Below are 19,904 nucleotides of genomic sequence, written 5' to 3'. Positions count from 1 at the left end.
TAGCTAGGTTAGCCGTGGTGAATTTGTAAAATTTCAACCTCTTTCGCTCCTCTTCGATAGACAACGTGCATGCGCATGCATGCATAGCGTTGCATTCGGTTTTAAAAATGGGAAATAAAATCATATGTAGCTCTTCAAGGGTTTGGTGTCAGCACACCCATTTGGTTCCTCCACATCGGGCATGGGTTGACTGAGCGAGGTATTGCCAGAGGTGCAAAGACGTTGGATGGTGGGTATGTCGGGTGATGGATTTGGATGGTGCCGATCTACCCTTCATTGGTGAGATTTGGCGTACAAACTATTGAGACATTTCTATGGAGATTAAAACCCTTGATTCGAACTTTATCTTTACCACTTTGATCCACAGGCTACTAAATGTGTCATTTCTTTATTGAAGATGGTGTTTGAAGCTTGACTTGTAGGGCGAGAACCCTTCTTATGACCTTTGCTGGTTGAAAAAAGACCGCCATTTGATTTCTTTAAGGCATTGTCTTGGAGTACTAATTTGATGACGTGTCGAGTGACCAATGTTCCATAGCAGCGAGGTGTGGTAGATGACAACAATAATTTTGCGATCATAGGATCATGTGATCATGATATAGTGAAAAGTCATACATGTGAGTTTTGAGTAATTATGGTGAAGATCAGGCAAGTAATCATATATGTAGACAAATACACATGTAAACTTTGGTAAAAATTATGATGATCTCCCAGCTGAGGAAATTAACAGACGGTTGAGCTTTAGTAATTAAGTTACACTAACTTAATGTAAAAATGTCTTGAAGTTACAGTAAGTATAGGCCGCGGATGATCACATTATTTTACCAAAATTCACATGTGTGTGACCCAATCTGTACTCCACATGTATGTTTTTTTCACAATTTTTATAAACTGACTTTTTGCTAAGCTAGCACATGCCATGATCATATGATCTTAGAATTCGTTTGCTATTTCTGTGAAAGTTGATAGATAAGCTAATTGTCAAGGCCAGGGTTTCAAACAACAGTTGTCGCGAGAGCTGGTTTTCGCGTTCTGTAACTTCAACATATGTTTGTGTACATTATTATTCGGTGCAAGAGCCCCCCATTTCGAGGTATTTTATATATACAAGATGCAAATTACTCTTCACCTGGCTGGCTAGCTAGCTAGCCATGCTCTGAAAGAAACTCTCACCTCCAGGATAAGGAGATTTCAACATCTGAAACATCACCAAATTCAGACGCATGGTTTGGTGAGACGATGGACCACAGCCCTTGCCAGGAAAATCATGCATCTAGCCGTTCGTCCACTAGTAGTACACTTGGCGCGCGTTCGGGCAGCGCAGGTGTGGACACCCGAAACCAAGATTTGCCCATGGGGGGGACAAACCGTGCCTAGCGGAAGACTGCCTAAACTGCAGCTAGCGACGTATTCGTATCCTCTTGAAATGAAAATCAGCTCTTGGCTTGCTTCCGACCATGGACGGCATTTTTCAAAGTGGACCAGCCGGTGGCAAGGGCTACTTTTCAACGCCGGTTAGCTAGCTAGTAGCTAGGCTCTTCTATAAATCCAGCATATATTGCTCGCCTTCTTCTCTTGCCAGTTGCCACCTTTGGTTAGTCGTGTCTGCTCCTCCCAGCCCTATAAATACACCCAGGACCTCCATTGTTTCTTGCCTCCTAGAGCTACCGCACCTCCTGCTGCTAGCTATAGCAACCTCGCTCGCATCAAGGAATTCTCTGAATCAAGAGGCTCTCAGCTGACTAGTCCAAGGCTCCGGCATCGATCATGCCGACCAACATGATCTCCAAGTATATACTTACTGCATATAGTCGCGCTTTTCGTTGTGTAAATATGTAGATCATGGATCGATGATCCTTGCGTGCTAATTTCACGAAGGGATCGATCTTAATTTGATCACGTGTGTAACTGCTGTTTCTGTTGTTTTGTTTGATCATCCAAGCAGGGTGCTTGAGAAGGCTGTCCTTCCACTGGATGTTGCACCTCCTGTGAAGAAGGGACCAGGTATGGTTTCTTTCTTTGATCCTTGTAGCATTAGTAGTACTCTTGCCATCTCCTAATGTTTGGCCATCTCTGAATTTGTGCATCCTAACAATTCAGCGTCCCGGACGAGCGTGCGTCGCAATCCAAACATGGAGAAGCTTCAGAACGGCTACTTATTCCCGGAGGTACGTACAGAAGATTGAGGGATTTCACTGCCATTTGAGCATGCACGAATGTTCTTCACTCACTAACTAATATATCATCCTTTTGGTACGTGGTTCAGATTAGCATGAGACGTGAAGCACACGAGAAGAAGTACCCAGACGCCAAGGTCATCAGCTTGGGCATCGGGGACACGACCCAGCCCATACCAAGCATCGTCACTTCGGCCATGGCCGAGGTATATATACTCCTCATACATCCTTCCATATATTACTTCTAACACCACGAACATGTAAGTAGAAGCTAAATTCCTTTTACCCTTGAACATGCGTGCCTATATGAATGGAAAACAACATGATCGTTTTATAGCAGAAATGGCACTACATCAAATCTAAACGAGATACCCTCTCACGTCATATTTCGTTGGATTAAATTCTTATCGTGATCTTATCATAAATAAAGGCATCCACGTACGTACCTTGCAGTGCTAGCGAAATACAACACGGGAGCTGATTAATTAGTCGAGTCTATTTCATGCGCAAATGCCCAATAATTGCATGGATGTTTCTGATGATTTTCGTACAAGGCATACACATATACAAAGGGAATGGTTGGCATAACCATAATATATACAAGGCAAGAACCTGGCTAGCTAGGTTAATTCCTGGTACTGCAACGGCCAAGATAATTCACCAACTACACTAATTAACTAGTACTACAAGTCATTGATCACCAAGAACATATATACTGTCGATCCTTGCTCTGCATCCCATCAGTAGTCCTCTGCCGAATGCACCAAACAATTTCTATAGAGATTAGGTAATAATTAGCGTGACGTATCTGATCCTCACTGGTTAACTACACGCATACACGTGCACAGAAGACCTTTCTCCCAAGCAGAGAAGGAGACCACGTGTCGTACGTCGTCGTGATAGACAGCAAGTGCAACAGTGCAAGCCTAGCTAGATTCTGAAGCTCCATCATACAACCGCATCAGATTGGACTTGTCAAACCCTTATCTCCCACGGCAGTCTCTTTCTCTACATGCTACTACATTCTCTGCTTCCATGACTGCCTACCATGCAATGCAAACTTTCTTTCCTTGTCAAGCCCTGGCTGCATCTTTTCCTCATCTGTGCTGCCACAACCCCCTAAAATTGGAAGTGGATAAGGGAAGATTATTTAGGTGTACTTGCATCATTCACCTCTGATCGGGGCCTGGAGATACTATATCACACGCACGGTAGGATAAGGTGTCTGACACTGCATGTGCATGGCTGCTTCATTTGCCTACCACGGCTGATACTCTCGCGCACTAGTCTATGCTAGAACCAGATTTGTGCTCGATCTTTAATTTGTGAAGATCGATCAGAATCACATGTTTGTTGCACTACATCTGCACCTGGCCAACCCTAATCTTGGAATAAGTACACTGAAAATGCTTTCAGATCCCGTATTACTACTGATCAGCTAATGCATGGCTGTGTCCAGCAGATAGACACTGTATTTTATGTGGCCGGCCATGCTTGTTCTGTTGACATCACATCACACGACGAAAAGGCGACGACTGAGACCCGACAGCAGATTTACGCTTGCGCTGCTTGACTTTGATACTTACTTCTACGTAGCTAGCTGGAATTGACCAACAAATTTGTTTCCAGAACAGTTTTGGCTGAAGGATTAACTGTGGTAAAAGAAAATAAAATAAAATTTCATGGCTTACAAAATTTCCTCCTATTCTTGCAGTACTCGCTTGCGTTATCAACTCCCGAAGGGTACCAAGGCTACGGGCCAGAGCAAGGCCAGAAGGTAATTAAGATCTCTGACAGAAACAAGAGATGATTAAGCGTCTCACGATCACGAAATTAACTAACACGCGCATATGCATGCAGAGTCTGAGGAAGGCCATCGCTGACGTAGTGTACCCAAACATGGGGATACGAGACACCGAGGTGTTCATCTCCGACGGAGCGCAGTGCGACATCGCGCGCCTGCAGGTTCAGCAAAGCCACTGGTTTCCATGAGCGATCGAGGTTCGGTGTTCAAACCCGCTTCGGTGAATGTAAATCTCACCTTGTGTTTCTCCTTGTGACGCAGATGATGTTCGGGCGAGACGTGACCATCGCCGTGCAGGACCCCACCTTCCCGGGGTACGTGGACAACGGCGTGATCATGGGGCAGACGGGGCCTGCGGCGGTCGACGAGGAGTCCGGCGGCAGCAGGTACGCCGGGATCGAGTACATGCGGTGCGCGCCGGAGAACGCCTTCTTCCCGGACCTGTCGCGCGTCCGCCGCACCGACGTCATCTTCTTCTGCTCGCCCAACAACCCCACGGGCCACGCCGCGTCCCGCGACCAGCTGCGGCAGCTCGTCGACTTCGCGCGCCGCAACGGCTCCATCGTCGTCTTCGACTCCGCCTACGCCTCCTACGTCTCCGGCGACGACAAGCCCCGGTCCATCTACGAGGTGCCCGGGGCGCGGGAGGTGGCCATCGAGATCTCCTCCTTCTCCAAGTTCGCCGGGTTCACGGGGGTGCGGCTGGGCTGGGCCGTCGTCCCCGACGAGCTGCTCTACGCCGACGGCACCCGCGTGGCCCGGGACTTCGACCGCGTGGTCACCACCTGCTTCAACGGCGCGTCCAGCGTGGCGCAGGCGGGCGGGCTGGCGTGCCTGGCGACGGAGGAGGGCCGCGCCGCCGTGGCGCGCGTGGTGGCCGGGTACAAGGAGAACGCGCGGGTGCTGGTGGACACCTTCCAGGCGCTGGGCAAGGAGGTGTACGGCGGCGACGACTCGCCCTACGTCTGGGTGCGCCTCTTCCCGGGCCGCCGGTCGTGGGACGTGTTCGCCGAGATCCTCGAGAAGACGCACGTCATCACCGTGCCGGGGAGCGGGTTCGGCCCCGGCGGCGAGGGCTTCGTCAGGGTCAGCGCCTTCAACAGCCGGGACAGGGTCGTCGAGGCCTGCGCCAGGCTCACCAGCTTCCTCGCCTAAACCCTCCGTCGGCCGTCGTACGTCTCGTATCGTGCAGTGGCGCAGCAGTATTTGCTTACTCATTCATGTATACGCATGCACGTTCGTACAATAACGCTGCGAGACACGGCTCGTGCTGATCAACTACGTTTATGTACTGGACAATCATATATGTATGCTCTAATGAATGCCCATTGGTTAATATAGGGAACATACGTCAGCGAAAACGTCCCACGAGCCTGTATTAGTCTAAATAAAAGCACTCGTGTTCTCAAAGACTGACCCTGTTTACAGTCTACACTTACATATACTGATCTGATACACGAATCCCTCAAAAGAAAAATACATATGACTGGTACACGACGCAAGCAAGCAATACAAGTGTACAGAGATAGATTGTTTTCAGATCCACGATAAAAACCTCAAGAGACCTGGATCTTATTTCGATCAGACAAACAACCATCATTTTGCGTCGGTAATCCCTTCGTTTTCAGTTTCACTTTCCTCTTCGCTTTCTTCGCCCTCGCTGAGGTCCAAGTGGTTCATGTTCTCTTCCAGAGGGGGCAAGCCATCGTCAGATTCAGAATCTGATCCTTCCTCTGTGCTTCGGTGTGGTTTATCTGCCACTGCGATGCACAAATAATAACAAAGTAAAATCAATGTCTGCAGAACCAATCTTAGTACAATTTGAGTATGGATAGATTTTGCCAAAATTCTAATGCTTTGAGATGCAGTGTGGTTGTTACCGTTTACAGGTGACTTTGAAACACTCGATGCACTTGACAGCCAAGAGTTCTGCACGTTGATTATCTCGGTGCCATTTTCGCACTTGGAGTATGCTTTCAGCAGATCCCTGCACATTATTACAAGGAAAATGGTGTGAAAAACTGACCTAATACATTACGTAAATGAAACATGTTCTGTGTGAAGAATCCAGGCTAGTTAATGTGAAGGGCAGATGGTGCACAATTTGGGTATTGCATTCAAACTAAGATGATTGAATGCTGGATAAAGTAAATATGCAGCAAAGTGCCCTATCGTGGCACCATTGCTGATTGTTAGGGATTAGGTCAGCAGTTAGCGTGTATGACCAGAAATTAATTTGCTTCATCTATGTAATAACAGTCATTGGGTTTTGCGTCTTGCAGGACAATGGTACATTCAACTATCTCATTGCTTACACTACCCATAAATAAGTGTAGAATGGTGTACACAGTCTAAAATTCACTACAAACCTATATGCAATACGAAAAAAATATTTAGTGGACTGACCTGTTAAGTGATAAGAATGAGTGACCCCACTTGAATTTCGCAAGCAGCAGTTCTCCTGTCTCTTCCTCCCCACTGCGAATATAGTTATAACATAAGCTAAAACCATGGCAGAAAATAACTAGCACTATCCTGAACTATGAAATCACACGCTGGATATGTCACACCATAGATTCAGACCTACTCCCTCCGTTCCTAAATATAAGTCTTTTTAGAGATTCCAATGCGGAGCACATACGGAGCAAAAGAAGTGAATCTACACTCTAAAATATGTCTATATACATCCGTATGTAGTTCTTATTGAAATTTCTAAAAAGACTTATATTTAGGAACGGAGGAAGTACAATTTAACTGAACATTTGGGAGAAAGTTTAGGCACTAAACTAGTTCGTCAACAACAAAATGCCCAAAACTGCCACATCTCAAAAGCCTAGAAGTAATATCATAGCTCAAAGCACCAACTTATGATTTTTTTTTATCTACATCAATAGCTTAACAAACAATTCCAGATAAGTGAGGCTAGAGAATTTACCATATTATGAGGGCTGCTGACAAAGCTTCCACACAGGAAAGCTGACATGGCCGGCCATAATTCACAGGGTTTGCTGCTACCAACCATGGCACTGCAAACAGTAGAATAAAACATACAATTTAATGAATCCACACAGATCTACAAGAGGCAAAGCCTTGCGACAGGAACTAATTATGAACCTAATTTTGGTAAAGGGAAACAAAGACTTTCTATGAAAGCATGCCAAAGTTATGTTCTAAAATATAAACTGAAAGAGCAGGGAGAGTCTGGAACTTTGACTCGAAGGGATGCATGACCCAATGATAAATTTACAAATAATAACTAGTTAACCATCTTACTCGTCTGCTATGTGTAGTTCATGCAAAACAGGTATGAGAAAATAATCCCACATTTCTAAATCAAAATACAATGATACACCTCCTTAGTAGATTTACTTAAATACGATGATCTTACAGAGACGAGGAGCACCACAACGGAGTTTCACAAAAGGGACATCATCTAAACGTGCCCAAGAACAATCAACCACAGCCAATCCTTTTCGTTGCACGATAGGATGATCTTCCTTGGACACACAATGTGTCCCAACAGGGCTGAAAGCAAAAGAAGGAAAACAATCAGCTGGAGTAAATATGTATCTCAAAGGCCAAGTTTACATGAGCATGTTTAGCTTATTTTACAAAATTTACAGGATTACCAAACTGAGAGAAATCACAAAACTTAGCTTCACACAGCTTCACAGTAACCAACGTTTTACAAACTTATACAGGATAACCTAACTGAGAGAAATCACAAAACTAAGTTTCAAAGAGTTTCAGATGATTCCTTTTATCGCATATCTTATACATTACCTGAGAACAACGCCACCAAAACCATTAGTAACTCGCAACTCCTGCAAGACAAACAACAAACTTGTTAGAGAAAGCATGTCGTAAGAAGAGTATAATTTACCAAAAGCATAGAAGAATCAGCTTGATGATATTAACTGACCTTGACTCTATACATGTGCATGCAGTATGTGTAGTTTACTTTTTCTTATTTTCTAGTTTAGCAGGTACCTCGGTTTTGAGAGGAGGGAAAGAATTTTGAATTTTAGATGTTGTGAACCAAGTGGTGCTTTACCTTTAACAGCCCAAATCTTGAAAGCTTACGACCAGTGCATCTTTTAGCATCGCACTGCCCAAAGTCCTATAAATAAAAACAAAGAGCTTACACAAACTGTCAAATGAGCAGCATAAGAACAATTGAAAACATCATACCTACCCACATTGCAAGCTGAATTTTTGGGCTATTAGATTCCTCTTCGGCGTTGTCTGGAAAATCAAAATAGCATTATCAATACTAAGGTTTCAGGAATGTTGTAAACTGTAAAGCAATTTCATGAAGCTCACGAGTCCCAATATGGATTTGACCGCAGCCTACACTAGTGTAAAAAACGCTCTTATATTATGGGATGGAGGGAGTATTAAGCTCCTGTAAATTGTAACCTATGAAATAACTCCGGTCAATAAATGAATGGAATTCAGGTGGCGAGTACAAGCAAATACTAACTCACTGTATGTTTCATGACACTTTACGAGCGGTATATTTTCGTCTAAACGCACCTCAATTTGACATAGCAATCTATCAATCATAAGCCCACTGGCGGAGCTTCTGCAAGGCCGAGTGGGCCGTGGCCCGCCCAGGTCTGGAGGTAATTTTTTTATATATGTATTCTTTATACCAAGCCGGCCAGCCCAGCCCATCACCAGTACGCAGGTGCAGCCCACAATCGATACAACACACACATGATACATCGTCAACGGTCAGCCTCTGCCTCGCACAACCACATTCGTTCCTCCAAAAAAAAGCACACAACGAAGCTGCCGCTCACCGCCGTCTCATAGCGCAGCCGCCGGCTGCCGGCCGCCGCCCACGGGCGCGGCGCACATCAGTCCCTCCCTTCCCTTGTTCCCTTCATCCAACATTCAGACGCCCCACCGGCCACAACCACTGCTTAGCCGACCCACGCGCGGACGCGCATATGCAGCCGCGAGCGGCGAGCCGGTAAGCCGGCAACGGCGGCGAGGGCGCGAGGCTGTAAATTGCCAACTGGGCAAATCCTTCTATGAATCATTATAAGTTGGGCAGGTAAATCGATTCAAATCATTCCCAATTTTATTCCCCTGAATTGAACCTAGGTCATTGTTCATTTATATTGAGTCATCCTCAAAATCCCCAATTGGCTGAATATTTCACTGAAGATCATTGTAGTTTACTGTCTAGTTTCCAAGACCACAGACCATAGTAGATGGTTTCTAATTTAGTAGGCAAGTTTTGTTTACGCAATTGGGCAATTGGCCTTGCTGTAGCATAAACAATTCACTCCATTATGTTTACAGGTTACAAATTGAGGTGTAGGCAGCCATGGAATGCGTGAAGGAACGGAATGTTGATTTGTAGTATGTACCTGCACACAACCTTGCCTGATGGTCAATGGTATGGCTTATTTTGGTTTTGAGTAGTATATATGGTCAAATGTTATGGCTTATTTTGGTCTTGGTAGTATATATATATCTGCTCATCTTGTATTCAATGTTATATCTGCTCATCTTGTATTCAATGTGAACAGAAGGTGTACTGACTATATATACTTAAATAGTATATATGCTTTAGAATTTGAAAATTATTGTGCTCTCTGGCCCGCCCAACTTTTCTTTTCAAGCTCCGCCACTGCATAAGCCTGTTTAAAGCAAGAGCTGTCCATAAACAACCAGGAAGTTCCAGCGAATTTGTACCTTCCTGCCTTGGAAGTGATGTCCCAGGAGCATCATCGCTGAAATTGAAGATAAAAGAATGTTATTTTACTCCCGTTTGTAAAATATAAAAGATGCTGGTATCACTATCCAAATTCGCAACTTCAACTGAAGTATACATTTCATCCTCTCCGCATCACTGAGATCAGCTAAACACGAGTGAAACCTAGTCTAACTGCAAAAGCCCCGGCCCAAAAATTCGAGCAAAATCCTACAGGCCCTTAAGCAGAGACCTAGAGAAAGGCAGAACTCTTTGGACTGGAAACAAACTAGCGCCCGGAGGAAGTGGAGTTACCACGAGGCTTCTTGCTTGGTGCGGCGCGAAGAGGAGGAGGAGGACGACGACGAGGATCCACGCCCGCGCCTATGGCGGTGGTACCCCATCCTGGAAGACTTGCCTGCGGCGAACCCCTAGTCCGGCGGCGGCGGCGTTGTTTGGCTTTGGAGAGGAAGCCCTGAGAGGGTCCCCTAACAAAGCTGGGCTGGGCGGGGTCGGGCCGACCAGAAGTTGGGCTGTGGGCCCAATTTAGCAGGCCGTAGTTCTCCAGCCCATTCCACCGTAGAGGGCAGAGACCGCTCTCGCCGGAAGAAATGGGGGAATCTGGACCGTCGAAGGCACCCGCATCCGGCCGTCCACGCTCCCGGTTCCCCTCCTCCTCTCGGTCCCGTCATATCAGGTGGACGCCGGCAGCCGGAAAACCCTAGCTAAACCCCGGCCCCCCAAATCCCCATTCGCGAGAGAGAACCGGCGAGCGGCGGCGGCGGCGGCGAGGATGAGGAAGAAGGTGGACGAGCGCATCCGCACGCTGATCGAGAATGGCGTGCGGCAGCGGCAGCGGTCCATGTTCATCATCGTCGGCGACAAGTCGCGCGACCAGATCGTCAACCTCAACTACATGCTGGCCAAGTCCCGCGTCAAGTCGCGCCCCTCCGTGCTCTGGTGCTACCGCAACAAGCTCGAGATCAGCAGCCACCGGAAGAAGCGCGCCAAGCAGATCAAGAAGCTCATGCAGCGCGGCCTCATGGACCCCGAGAAGGCCGACCCCTTCTCCCTCTTCCTCGAGACCTCCGACATCACCTACTGCATGTACAAGGACTCGGAGAGGGTCCTCGGCAACACATTTGGCATGTGCATACTGCAGGTATGGTATGGTAGCTTCAGAGGCTGCGGCTTCACTGTTTTGCGGTGATGTTGCTGCCTGCCTGTGGTGCTCTGCCTGAAACTAACTGTGTGTTTGTTTTCTGCAGGACTTCGAGGCGCTGACGCCGAACCTTCTGGCCAGGACCATTGAGACCGTTGAGGGCGGCGGTTTGGTCATCCTGCTGCTCTCTTCCCTCTCCTCGCTAACCAGCCTCTACACGATGGTCATGGTGAGCTCAGTTTTCTGTTGCACGTTCCTACACTATTGCTTCCGGCAGGCGTAATCAAGTTTTGTTGGCAAACAAGATAAATTTTGATTCAATGCTGTTGATTAGCTTCTATGCCCCCTCCCTGTCCTGCTAAGCTAAATTAAACTCACATGGTCCTTGTGCTAACAGGATGTTCACGAAAGGTTCCGAACAGAGTCTCATACTAAGGCAGCCACAAGGTTTAACGAGAGGTTCTTACTGTCCATAGCTTCATGCAAAGCATGTATTGTGATGGATGACGAACTCAACATTTTGCCTATATCATCCCACATGAAATTTATACAACCAGTTACAAAGAATGAGGTATGAAGCTCAGCTGATGAAATTATGCATTTCTTGGAGATTCTGGTTGTCCCAATTTGGTCATCTAAGACATGCATATTTTATTATCATGTGTTTAGGATTCTGAGGGGTTGTCTGAAAGGGAACGAGAGTTGAAAGACCTAAAAGATCAATTCCGTGAAGACTTCCCGGTTGGCCCTTTAATCGGAAAGTGTTGCACAATGGATCAGGTACAATTTGCCCTGTCCAAATTTTCCTTAAGTCATGTTTTTTTATTGGTCATAAACTCAAAACTGAAAAACAATATACGCAGGGTAAAGCTGTTATCAATTTCCTAGACTCTATTTTGGACAAGTCCCTTAGGAGCACGGTTGCCTTGCTCGCTGCTCGTGGACGTGGGAAATCAGCTGCCCTTGGTCTTGCTATTGCTGGAGCCATTGCAGCTGGGTAAAGCTTAGCTCAGTTGTGTTATTTATGTTTTTCATTTCATGTGTTCCTCTCGTTGAGGCTAATGATTTGTCTTTGTAGATATTCAAATATATTTGTCACCGCACCAAGTCCTGAGAACTTAAATACACTGTTTGATTTTGTCTGCAAAGGACTAAATGCAATGGAGTACAAGGTATATGTCTAATATTTTGTCTTGTTTTTCCGCAAATTTTTTTTTTTTGTCTTGTTGTCAAAGTTTAATCACATGCTATGTGAACGCATCTGTGCTTCATTTCCCCCTTTCAGGAGCATTTGCATTATGATGTAGTGAAGAGTTCAGATCCAAATCTCAGGAAAGCAATAATACAAATAAACGTCCATAAGCAACATCGTCAAACAATCCAGGTAATAAATCATTAAAACTACTCTTTGTTGCTACCAGTCTACCACTTCCTGGTCCTTCTAGGATGTTTAGGTTTTAGAATCTAACTTCATAGTGAATTGGTGAAGAAGGACTTCGTCTTCCATGTTCAAAGGGATCCTTTAGCTTCCCTGGAAAGCCTTGCAAGTTAAATTTCTTCAGCACAACTAAAAAGCCTTTGGCTGCTTTAAGACAAAGCTCACATAGTTATGCCCTCGACAATGGTGGCAACTAGTTTGATTATTTACTTATCAAGGTTCTGCTATTCCTTAGAACCATAGTTCATCTTTGCTTACCTGATGTACAGATGAAAATATGGTATTGATGTGTTATATGCTTTAGTAGATTGATATTCAATAATCTAACAGCTGAAGAGCTGCTGAGGATTGGAACCTTGTAGCCTTGCTAGGCGCCATTATGACTATTGCTTAATTCTTATGAAGTGTCTACTCATATCTATTAATCTATAGCTGTACTACTAATAAAAGTACAAGATGTGGGTTTGATGCAAACCATCTCTCCATCCAAAAAGATCAGATCTGTAGATGAGAAATTAAGCTTACATTTCTGCCCTACGGTTATTACTAATTACCCTTAGTTTCATCTGATTTCAAATCGTCTAAAAAATTAATTAAACTGGGGCTCATTCAATGCAGAAATGGTTTGAAAAGGGAGGGATGTAGACATATTTTGTATTGTTGAACATCACTTTGCTTAGCATCTGTGAACTGGTTCTAAAGTTTCTAATGTTTGCAGTATTTGAAACCACATGATCATGGAAAGCTTTCTCAAGTTGAACTTCTTGTCATTGATGAAGCTGCCGCTATTCCATTGCCAATTGTTAAAGCCTTGCTTGGCCCGTATCTTGTTTTCCTATCTTCCACTGTCAACGGGTATGATTGCTTTCAGTTACTAATGCTTTAGAACCATAAATCATGGCGGTGATCATTCGGGATATTTCTGTTGAAGGTATGAAGGGACAGGCCGATCCTTGTCTTTGAAACTCCTCCAGCAGTTAGAATCCCAAAGCCAGCCATCAGCTTCAAGTGATGGACCCAGTTCCAGTAAGAGTTGTCTTACTCTCATCTTAAAATGAGTTGTCTACATTTCAAAGAACCTTCTGAATATTTGGATGCTTTACACGTGCCTTCTGCTTTATTTTGGCTTGTAGGCAGGCTGTTTAAAAAAATTGAATTGAATGAATCCATTAGGTATGCCTCTGGTGATCCTATTGAAACCTGGCTTAATGAGTTACTTTGTTTGGATCTTGCAAACTCCATTCCAAATATCAGTAGGTAAGTCATGTTGTTTCTTGTGGTGTTGTACATCTATTTTCTTGTACCGTCGTGTGTTTAGCAAACCTGGTTTTCTTTAGGCTACCTCATCCAGAACACTGTCAGCTGTATTATGTCAACCGGGACACACTTTTCTCATATCACAAGGAGAGTGAGGTATTTTTACAGGTATGAACTAAAAATGTTCTGTGTTCCTTGTAATTCTGTGCATTAGTTTTACATAGAAATCTAAGTATACCTGCATTACATGTCTCTAAATCGATATTTATTCTGCATACTTAATATTTCAGCGGATGATGGCACTTTATGTTGCTTCTCACTACAAAAATTCACCCAATGACTTGCAATTAATGGCTGATGCACCCGCACATCACCTTTTTGTACTGCTTGGTATGGACCAAATTGTTCTGCGACCTCACCTCTTTATTATGGTAACACCATTACTCTATACTAACGCGTGCTCTGTATCTGTTAGGCCCAGTTAATGAATCCGAAAACCAGCTCCCGGATATTTTGTGCGTGATTCAGGTTTGGATACGTTGTCCTGATTATCTTTGGAGGATCTTATATTGAATTTTTCTTTGGATGATTGCCATTGGTTGGTTTTGATTCTAATGGGGATCATGTGTGTTAAATCACTGCCTGCGCATACTAGATATAAGCAGTACCTATTTCTTATCTGAAATCACATACCCTTTATAAGTTATTCTGTTTTGTTACTTCGTTGGAGCGTTCACAAGCTACAGGGTGCGATGAGCATAACAATGATTTCTGCCTATTACCGTTGTATGCCGCAGATGCACGACACACTGTAAATAGAAATTTATACATATCTGGATCAGATTTTTGGACTGTTTGGTTTGACCTAACTTAAATATATTCTTTTTTACTTTCAATTTTCTTTTTCTTCTAATATTATGCCGTACTGCTTCACAGCTCTATCTCATTTCTGTGAAAAATTATAGCTATTGTCTTACTTGAACTAATTGGTTTTGTGCTGCTTATTAAACTCACCATTGAAGGTCTGTTCGTATTCCTATACCTTCCACCTTCAAGGCATGGACAATCCACTTATTTCATTTAGCAATTGAGAGTATATCATACTAGATGGTGTATACACGCAATCTCTGCATTTTAAGTTGTTAGAGCTTGTTTGGAATATTCAGGTCTGCCTGGAAGGACAAATATCTCGAAAATCAGCTATCAGAAGCCTAAATGAGGGCCATGCGCCTTCCGGTGATCAAATTCCATGGAAGTTTTGTGAACAATTTCAAGACAATGTATTTCCCAGTCTATCAGGAGCTCGAATAGTACGAATTGCTGTTCATCCTAGTGCCCTGAGGGTAGGCTTTTTGCCTCTATTGGATGTGATTCAATACCTATGTTAATGTCACTCCATGTTAATGTCTGAAAAACACCACTCCTTATTCTAATGCTCTTTTTTTTAATGCAGCTTGGGTATGGTTCTGCTGCTGTCAAACTTTTATCAAGGTTATACACTACTCCTTTTCTTACTACATCTATGCGTTTATCAGTTGATGCTCTTACAGTTTCTTTTAAGTCTAGTTTGATGATTAATTAGGCTGTTATTCCAAAGAAAGGAAATGGGGCATCTATTCTGTAGTTGCTTCTTTGCTCAGTACCTTCCCAAACAATATAAGTTTGTTAAAATATTATTACATGTCCTTTTTGCCATTGTTGGCGTTAGGCTTGCTGCCATGTGGGCTTGACTTGTGTGCACCTAATAGTAGGCTAGTAACATTATTTTGTGATGGAGAGAGTAGTGGCAGGCCCATATCGTCCGGCACTTGGAGATGGCTTTCTCTCTTGCATCGTGCAGAAACAGTGCAGATCGAAGGGAGCAGACTTGGCTGGCCCTGGATCATGAGGCAAAGATGCTGCTCGCGAGAGCAGATGACAGCGTACAATGGCTGTAGTGTGATTGCTCCCTTGGAAATGAGTGTAGATAAAACAGCAGGCGTAGCTCACTCCTCACTGTCATTCACCGAACCTTGATCTCTAGCATTCTTGTGCCATGCGATCTCGACCATCAATGTGGCACCTAGCTTGTTGTAATGTGGGAACTCATCACCCTCTCTGTGGTGCAGTGGCAGTGACCCATGTTGGGAAAGCGGTGCCAGCCCCGAAAGTGCAGCAGCGCACAGCTCAGGAGGTGTTGGTATGTGTCGGCCGGGTCCCGGCTCCTAGTGATGGGTGTGGTGTACGTTGTACCAGTAGTTCAGAAAATCGCAATGTCACAGGAGTATACTGTTTTTTAGCGCAAAACTGCAGAGGAGGCCCTGACAGTAGTCAGGTGTGCACTGCGCCGATACCATCCTGCTTGTATTGGAGAAACTCTTATTTTCTCAGGTCAATACTTCTGGGATACTCCCCAATACCTCTATGGCGTGTCTAATCCTAATCCTCTTCTTCAGTCCCGGGAACAATCCTTTCTCACCATACCCATCGCACTCAGTGAAAGCCCACACAGTGCAGAGCCCTCCTGTGTTGTGTGCGATCTGAGCACCACCACTGCTCCCTCCCAAATCCCAGATCTTAGCGGAGCTCACACAGTGCTCTAGCTCAAAATGCAGCACTAGAGGAGCCTCCATATGACAAAGAAAACCAGGAAACACAAGGGTTTTCATCTACTTCTGAATTTATTCTGTATCCACGTTTTGGGAAATGCTGTATGGTGGTATCAGGTTGTGTAGCAACCTTGTCGCCTGACATAGGTTAGATTGGAGAACCAGGGCAGTTATGGAGAACCTTGGATGGAAAATGTATGGTAATAGCATTCCCATAAATGTTGTTGTTTGGAGTGGTATTGGCAAGAGGCACCTTTCAGGTAGTATTTGCATAGCATAATTTTCCCTAGTAGCTAGTTCAGGTCAAACTAGAGGAGCCTTCATAGCACAAGGAGTATTTGCATAGCATAAATACTAAGTTCAACTTGTCAGATTATTTAAGCTTAATCTATTCCCAGTTTATTGACAAATAAATATTATTTGATTGGTTTTGAAGTTATTATCAAGGAGAAATGACAGTATTTAAAGATGCGGAGGAAGTTGAAGAGCCTGATGTTACAATTTCTGAAGCTGCAGAGAAGGTAACTTTGTGTGGCAGCTTGATGTTCAATTATTATAATATACCTGGTTCTGATTCTGTATTTTATACTTAAAACAAACTTAACCTGACATGAATTTGTGCAAGTTTTATATGTGTTTGGTTATGTAAGAATTTTAAGGATTTTTACAACCTTGTTTGCTTATTACAGATGCCATTATTGTATGGCTTCTGCTCCTCAAGTCTGTATACTAAAGTTTTGTATATGTTCTTGCAGGCTTCTCTGCTAGAAGAGAGCATAAAGCCTAGGGCAAATCTTCCACCACTCCTTGTTAATCTTGAGGATCGTCGTCCTGAAAAGCTCCATTACCTTGGTGTATCTTTCGGGTTGACACAAGAGCTTTTCCGGTTTTGGCGGAAGCACAGCTTCTATCCATTCTATGTGGGCCAGATTCCAGTAATGATCTAATCTGATTACTCCATGAGCTTCTTTGTTACCCTCTCTGTTCTTTTATCATGTGCATTAATTTGCTATTTCTGTTTCCTAGAGTGCTGTTACTGGCGAGCATACCTGTATGGCCTTGAGTCCCTTAAATAGTGATGACATCAAAGCTGGTGATTCAATTCAACTTGGATTTTTGGAGCCATTTTACAAAGGTATTGCCTGACAGTTCTTGTTACAGTTTGCAGTACGTGGCATTTTGAATTGCAGCTGCTTGAGTGGAAACTGTATACATCAAATCGAATAGAAAGGGCATTCTTTTTTTTTCTTTTTTCTTTTGCCTTGGCTGATAGATGCACAAGGTAGTATTGCTTGCTTCTGTTACACAGCATGCTTTTGCTTTAGAAGCATGCTTTTGGTGCACTAGCTAAGTTTGAAAGCAATATTTTCAGATTTCAGACAGAGGTTCAGGCGGCTTTTGGGAACATCTTTCCGGCATCTCAACTTTAAGCTTGCAATGAGGTATGTTTTCTTATCAAAAAACATGTGCTTTACCTTCATATTGTTCTCTTAGCAAAAGACATGTGTTTGTCTAATAATATTTTTTTGTTATGTTTTTAGTGTTTTGGCTTCAAAAATAGATTTTTCACACCACGAGCCTTCAGAACATGATACCAGTATTACATTGAAGTTATTGAGAGATGTATTATCCCCACATGACATGAAGCGGCTTGAAGCATATTCAAACAACTTGGTTGATTACCATCTGGTAAGAACTTGATGAAATAAATGAATATCTCTATTTTGAATGCAGTTCTCACAATATGTTTCCCTTGAAAGACTGTAAAATCTCTACTGCCTGTTGTTATTGGCCTCACTGACCCTCAGAACCTAAACAACATCTGGCAGTTTTCCCTTTATACCTGCGCTGTAAATCATGGCTCCCTAATGCGCTTGGTTGTAATTATTATCTATATAACTGTTGCCTTTTAGCTATACGTTTTGAGCTTTGGTGGTTTTATCTGAGGTTATCTTCTTATCTTCTTGCTTAGTCTATTCTATATCCTGAAATGCGTGTCTAAATGAAACTGGAAAACTTCTCCTGTATGCGGAGTGAATCTCCTCTATAAACATATATCTAGCTATATGTGGAGGACCTTTCCAATTTGAATATTTTGTTTTGTAGATTTTGGATCTTGTACCTATCTTAGCACATGAGTACTTCTCAGAGAAGCTTCCTGTAACCCTACATGGTGCCCAAGCTTCAGTTTTGTTCTGTATGGGTCTACAGGACAAAGACATAGGTGCTACAAAGGTTAGCTCAAGTTGATTCCATTCAAACACAATCTTTTTGAACTTGTCATCAAACAGGTCGGCAATTCTTATGTTTTTTGTGTTGACAGGAAGAGCTTGGCATAGAAAGGGAACAAGTTCTATCTAACTTCATCAAGACAATGAAGAAGTTATATGGTTATCTTAATAACACTGCAGGAAAAGAAATTGAAGCAACCTTACCGAGACTTAAGGAAGTAAGCAACCTTACTCTTTGGGTTTTGGTTTTTGCATCATGTTATAATGTTGAGCATGCAGAGCAAAGTTCATGGTTGATTCACATAAAAAAATTGAGCATGGCCTTTACTTTGGAATAGTTTGTACCAACTTCATTGTTTGACCTGTTTGTGCTATGTTTTTGTTTTATTCAGATTGAAGCCCCACTTAGCAGATCAATGGACGAAGACCTTGACGAAGCAGCTCAGGAAGTGAAGGTGAGATTTCAGAGATACATTACCATGTTGTTAAATTATGATGCAGGATGACTGATAAATGTTACTGTGGGCCTAATATAGGAAAAAAGAAGAGTCGCTGACGAAGCAACTGTAGACCCAAAGCTACTGCAGAAGTATGCGATTAAAAGCGATGACCATGAGATTGAGAAGGCTCTGCAGAATGAGAAATTGTCTGCAAGCGGCGTTATCAGTGTAAAATCCAGCAAAACAAGTGCCGACAAGAAAGAGAAGCACAGGGAAAACGAAAAATCAAAAAGGAAAGGACAAGATAGTGGTAGATCGGAGAAAAAGAAGAAGAGGACTTGAAGTTGCCACTTGGAACTGAGACCGTCTGATCCTGGTATTTTGAAATCGCCAGGGAAACCCTGCTTAAACGTCTAGAAGGGGTAAGAGGGAAGCAGAGGTTGCGAACAGGCTATATAATTTGTAGAATCTCCCTGAGAAACCTCTCCACAACCCTGTGGCACCACCATGCCTCAATTTTGATGTACCATTTGCTTCATTAGGATACTCGTCAATCGGAATCGCAAAAATGATTTTTGATGTACCATCTGCTTTGTTGGAATATAATTTTGCATTCTCTGGACTGTACAACATTCTATTTTGTTGGGGAACTTGTTTATTAAAGGAATGGACATTCATGCCTGAAAACATCCACTACATCTGAAAATCCTAAAAGAAAACACAGATGTTTGGGGTCACTGATTCCTACTGGCTGTTCACATCATGATCTGTGCCATATGCGTTTGCAACTACATGCAGACATTTACCTTATAAAGGACGCTGGGGTGCTAGGCGCACCGACGGCCTCCACGTCCGCAATGAACAGTGCCGCGAGCGTTGCGTCTCGCGCGAGCAAAGAAGCAAGCGAGCTAGAGAAAAAAAAAGAAGCGGGCGAGCGAGCGAGAGAAAAAAAGAAGCAGGCGAGCAGCTGTAGCGAGCGATACGTAACCCGCGTCTCCCCCACGACCCCCGCCTCCTCTCCTGCCGCCGCCCCGCCCTCCCCACCCGCACGCGTCCCACCCTCCTCCTTGACCTCCCTCGCTGCCTCTCCTTCTCTTCCT

General features: G+C 43.9%; 3 protein-coding genes across 3 annotated transcripts; 2 read left to right on the top strand and 1 right to left on the bottom strand.

Moving 5' to 3' along the window:
* Positions 1–1,577: 1,577 nt before the first annotated feature.
* On the top strand, positions 1,578–5,342 carry LOC109772860 (aminotransferase ALD1 homolog). Its single transcript, XM_020331566.4, has 7 exons — positions 1,578–1,790; positions 1,946–2,004; positions 2,101–2,168; positions 2,267–2,383; positions 3,892–3,954; positions 4,038–4,142; positions 4,243–5,342. The coding sequence occupies exons 1-7, from the start codon at positions 1,768–1,770 to the stop codon at positions 5,134–5,136; spliced, it is 1,329 nt and encodes a 442-aa protein (XP_020187155.1). The 5' UTR covers positions 1,578–1,767; the 3' UTR covers positions 5,137–5,342.
* On the bottom strand, positions 5,333–10,202 carry LOC109772861 (uncharacterized). The gene is made up of 10 exons (XM_020331567.4): positions 10,004–10,202; positions 9,691–9,728; positions 8,177–8,226; positions 8,036–8,101; positions 7,765–7,805; positions 7,370–7,506; positions 6,917–7,007; positions 6,388–6,459; positions 5,862–5,968; positions 5,333–5,741 (listed from the first exon to the last, which is right to left on the bottom strand). Exons 1-10 carry the CDS (start codon positions 10,090–10,092, stop codon positions 5,578–5,580), a joined length of 855 nt encoding a protein of 284 aa, XP_020187156.1. The 5' UTR covers positions 10,093–10,202; the 3' UTR covers positions 5,333–5,577.
* A 128-nt stretch (positions 10,203–10,330) lies between these two features.
* Positions 10,331–19,491, top strand: LOC109772859 (RNA cytidine acetyltransferase 1). The gene is made up of 24 exons (XM_020331565.4): positions 10,331–10,850; positions 10,957–11,079; positions 11,248–11,421; positions 11,520–11,630; positions 11,714–11,847; positions 11,929–12,022; positions 12,136–12,234; positions 13,007–13,143; positions 13,220–13,314; positions 13,422–13,545; positions 13,626–13,713; positions 13,836–13,935; positions 14,021–14,073; positions 14,712–14,888; positions 14,999–15,036; positions 16,570–16,654; positions 16,889–17,068; positions 17,160–17,268; positions 17,506–17,575; positions 17,675–17,822; positions 18,240–18,368; positions 18,457–18,582; positions 18,757–18,819; positions 18,901–19,491. The coding sequence occupies exons 1-24, from the start codon at positions 10,482–10,484 to the stop codon at positions 19,144–19,146; spliced, it is 3,072 nt and encodes a 1,023-aa protein (XP_020187154.1). The 5' UTR covers positions 10,331–10,481; the 3' UTR covers positions 19,147–19,491.
* Positions 19,492–19,904: the final 413 nt, after the last annotated feature.

Source organism: Aegilops tauschii, chromosome 4, assembly GCF_002575655.3.
Source record: "Aegilops tauschii subsp. strangulata cultivar AL8/78 chromosome 4, Aet v6.0, whole genome shotgun sequence".
In the NCBI taxonomy this organism is placed as follows: Eukaryota; Viridiplantae; Streptophyta; class Magnoliopsida; order Poales; family Poaceae; genus Aegilops; species Aegilops tauschii.
Note: the sequence above shows the minus strand (reverse complement) of the source record. Positions and strands in the feature narration are given on the sequence as shown.

Coding starts and splice junctions, on each gene's coding strand:
- LOC109772860 (XM_020331566.4), top strand. CDS start 1,768: ATGCCGACCAACATGATCTCCAA. Junction 1,791..1,945: donor CCGACCAACATGATCTCCAA/GTATATACTTAC, acceptor TCATCCAAGCAG/GGTGCTTGAGAAGGCTGTCC. Junction 2,384..3,891: donor TCACTTCGGCCATGGCCGAG/GTATATATACTC, acceptor CTATTCTTGCAG/TACTCGCTTGCGTTATCAAC.
- LOC109772861 (XM_020331567.4), bottom strand. CDS start 10,092: ATGGGGTACCACCGCCATAGGCGCGGGCGTGGATCCTCGTCGTCGTCC. Junction 7,507..7,764: donor TTTGGTGGCGTTGTTCTCAG/GTAATGTATAAG, acceptor TTTTGCTTTCAG/CCCTGTTGGGACACATTGTG. Junction 6,460..6,916: donor TCAGCAGCCCTCATAATATG/GTAAATTCTCTA, acceptor CTATATTCGCAG/TGGGGAGGAAGAGACAGGAG.
- LOC109772859 (XM_020331565.4), top strand. CDS start 10,482: ATGAGGAAGAAGGTGGACGAGCGCATCCGCACGCTGATCGAGAATGGC. Junction 14,074..14,711: donor ATATTTTGTGCGTGATTCAG/GTTTGGATACGT, acceptor TGGAATATTCAG/GTCTGCCTGGAAGGACAAAT. Junction 17,269..17,505: donor TTTGGAGCCATTTTACAAAG/GTATTGCCTGAC, acceptor CAATATTTTCAG/ATTTCAGACAGAGGTTCAGG.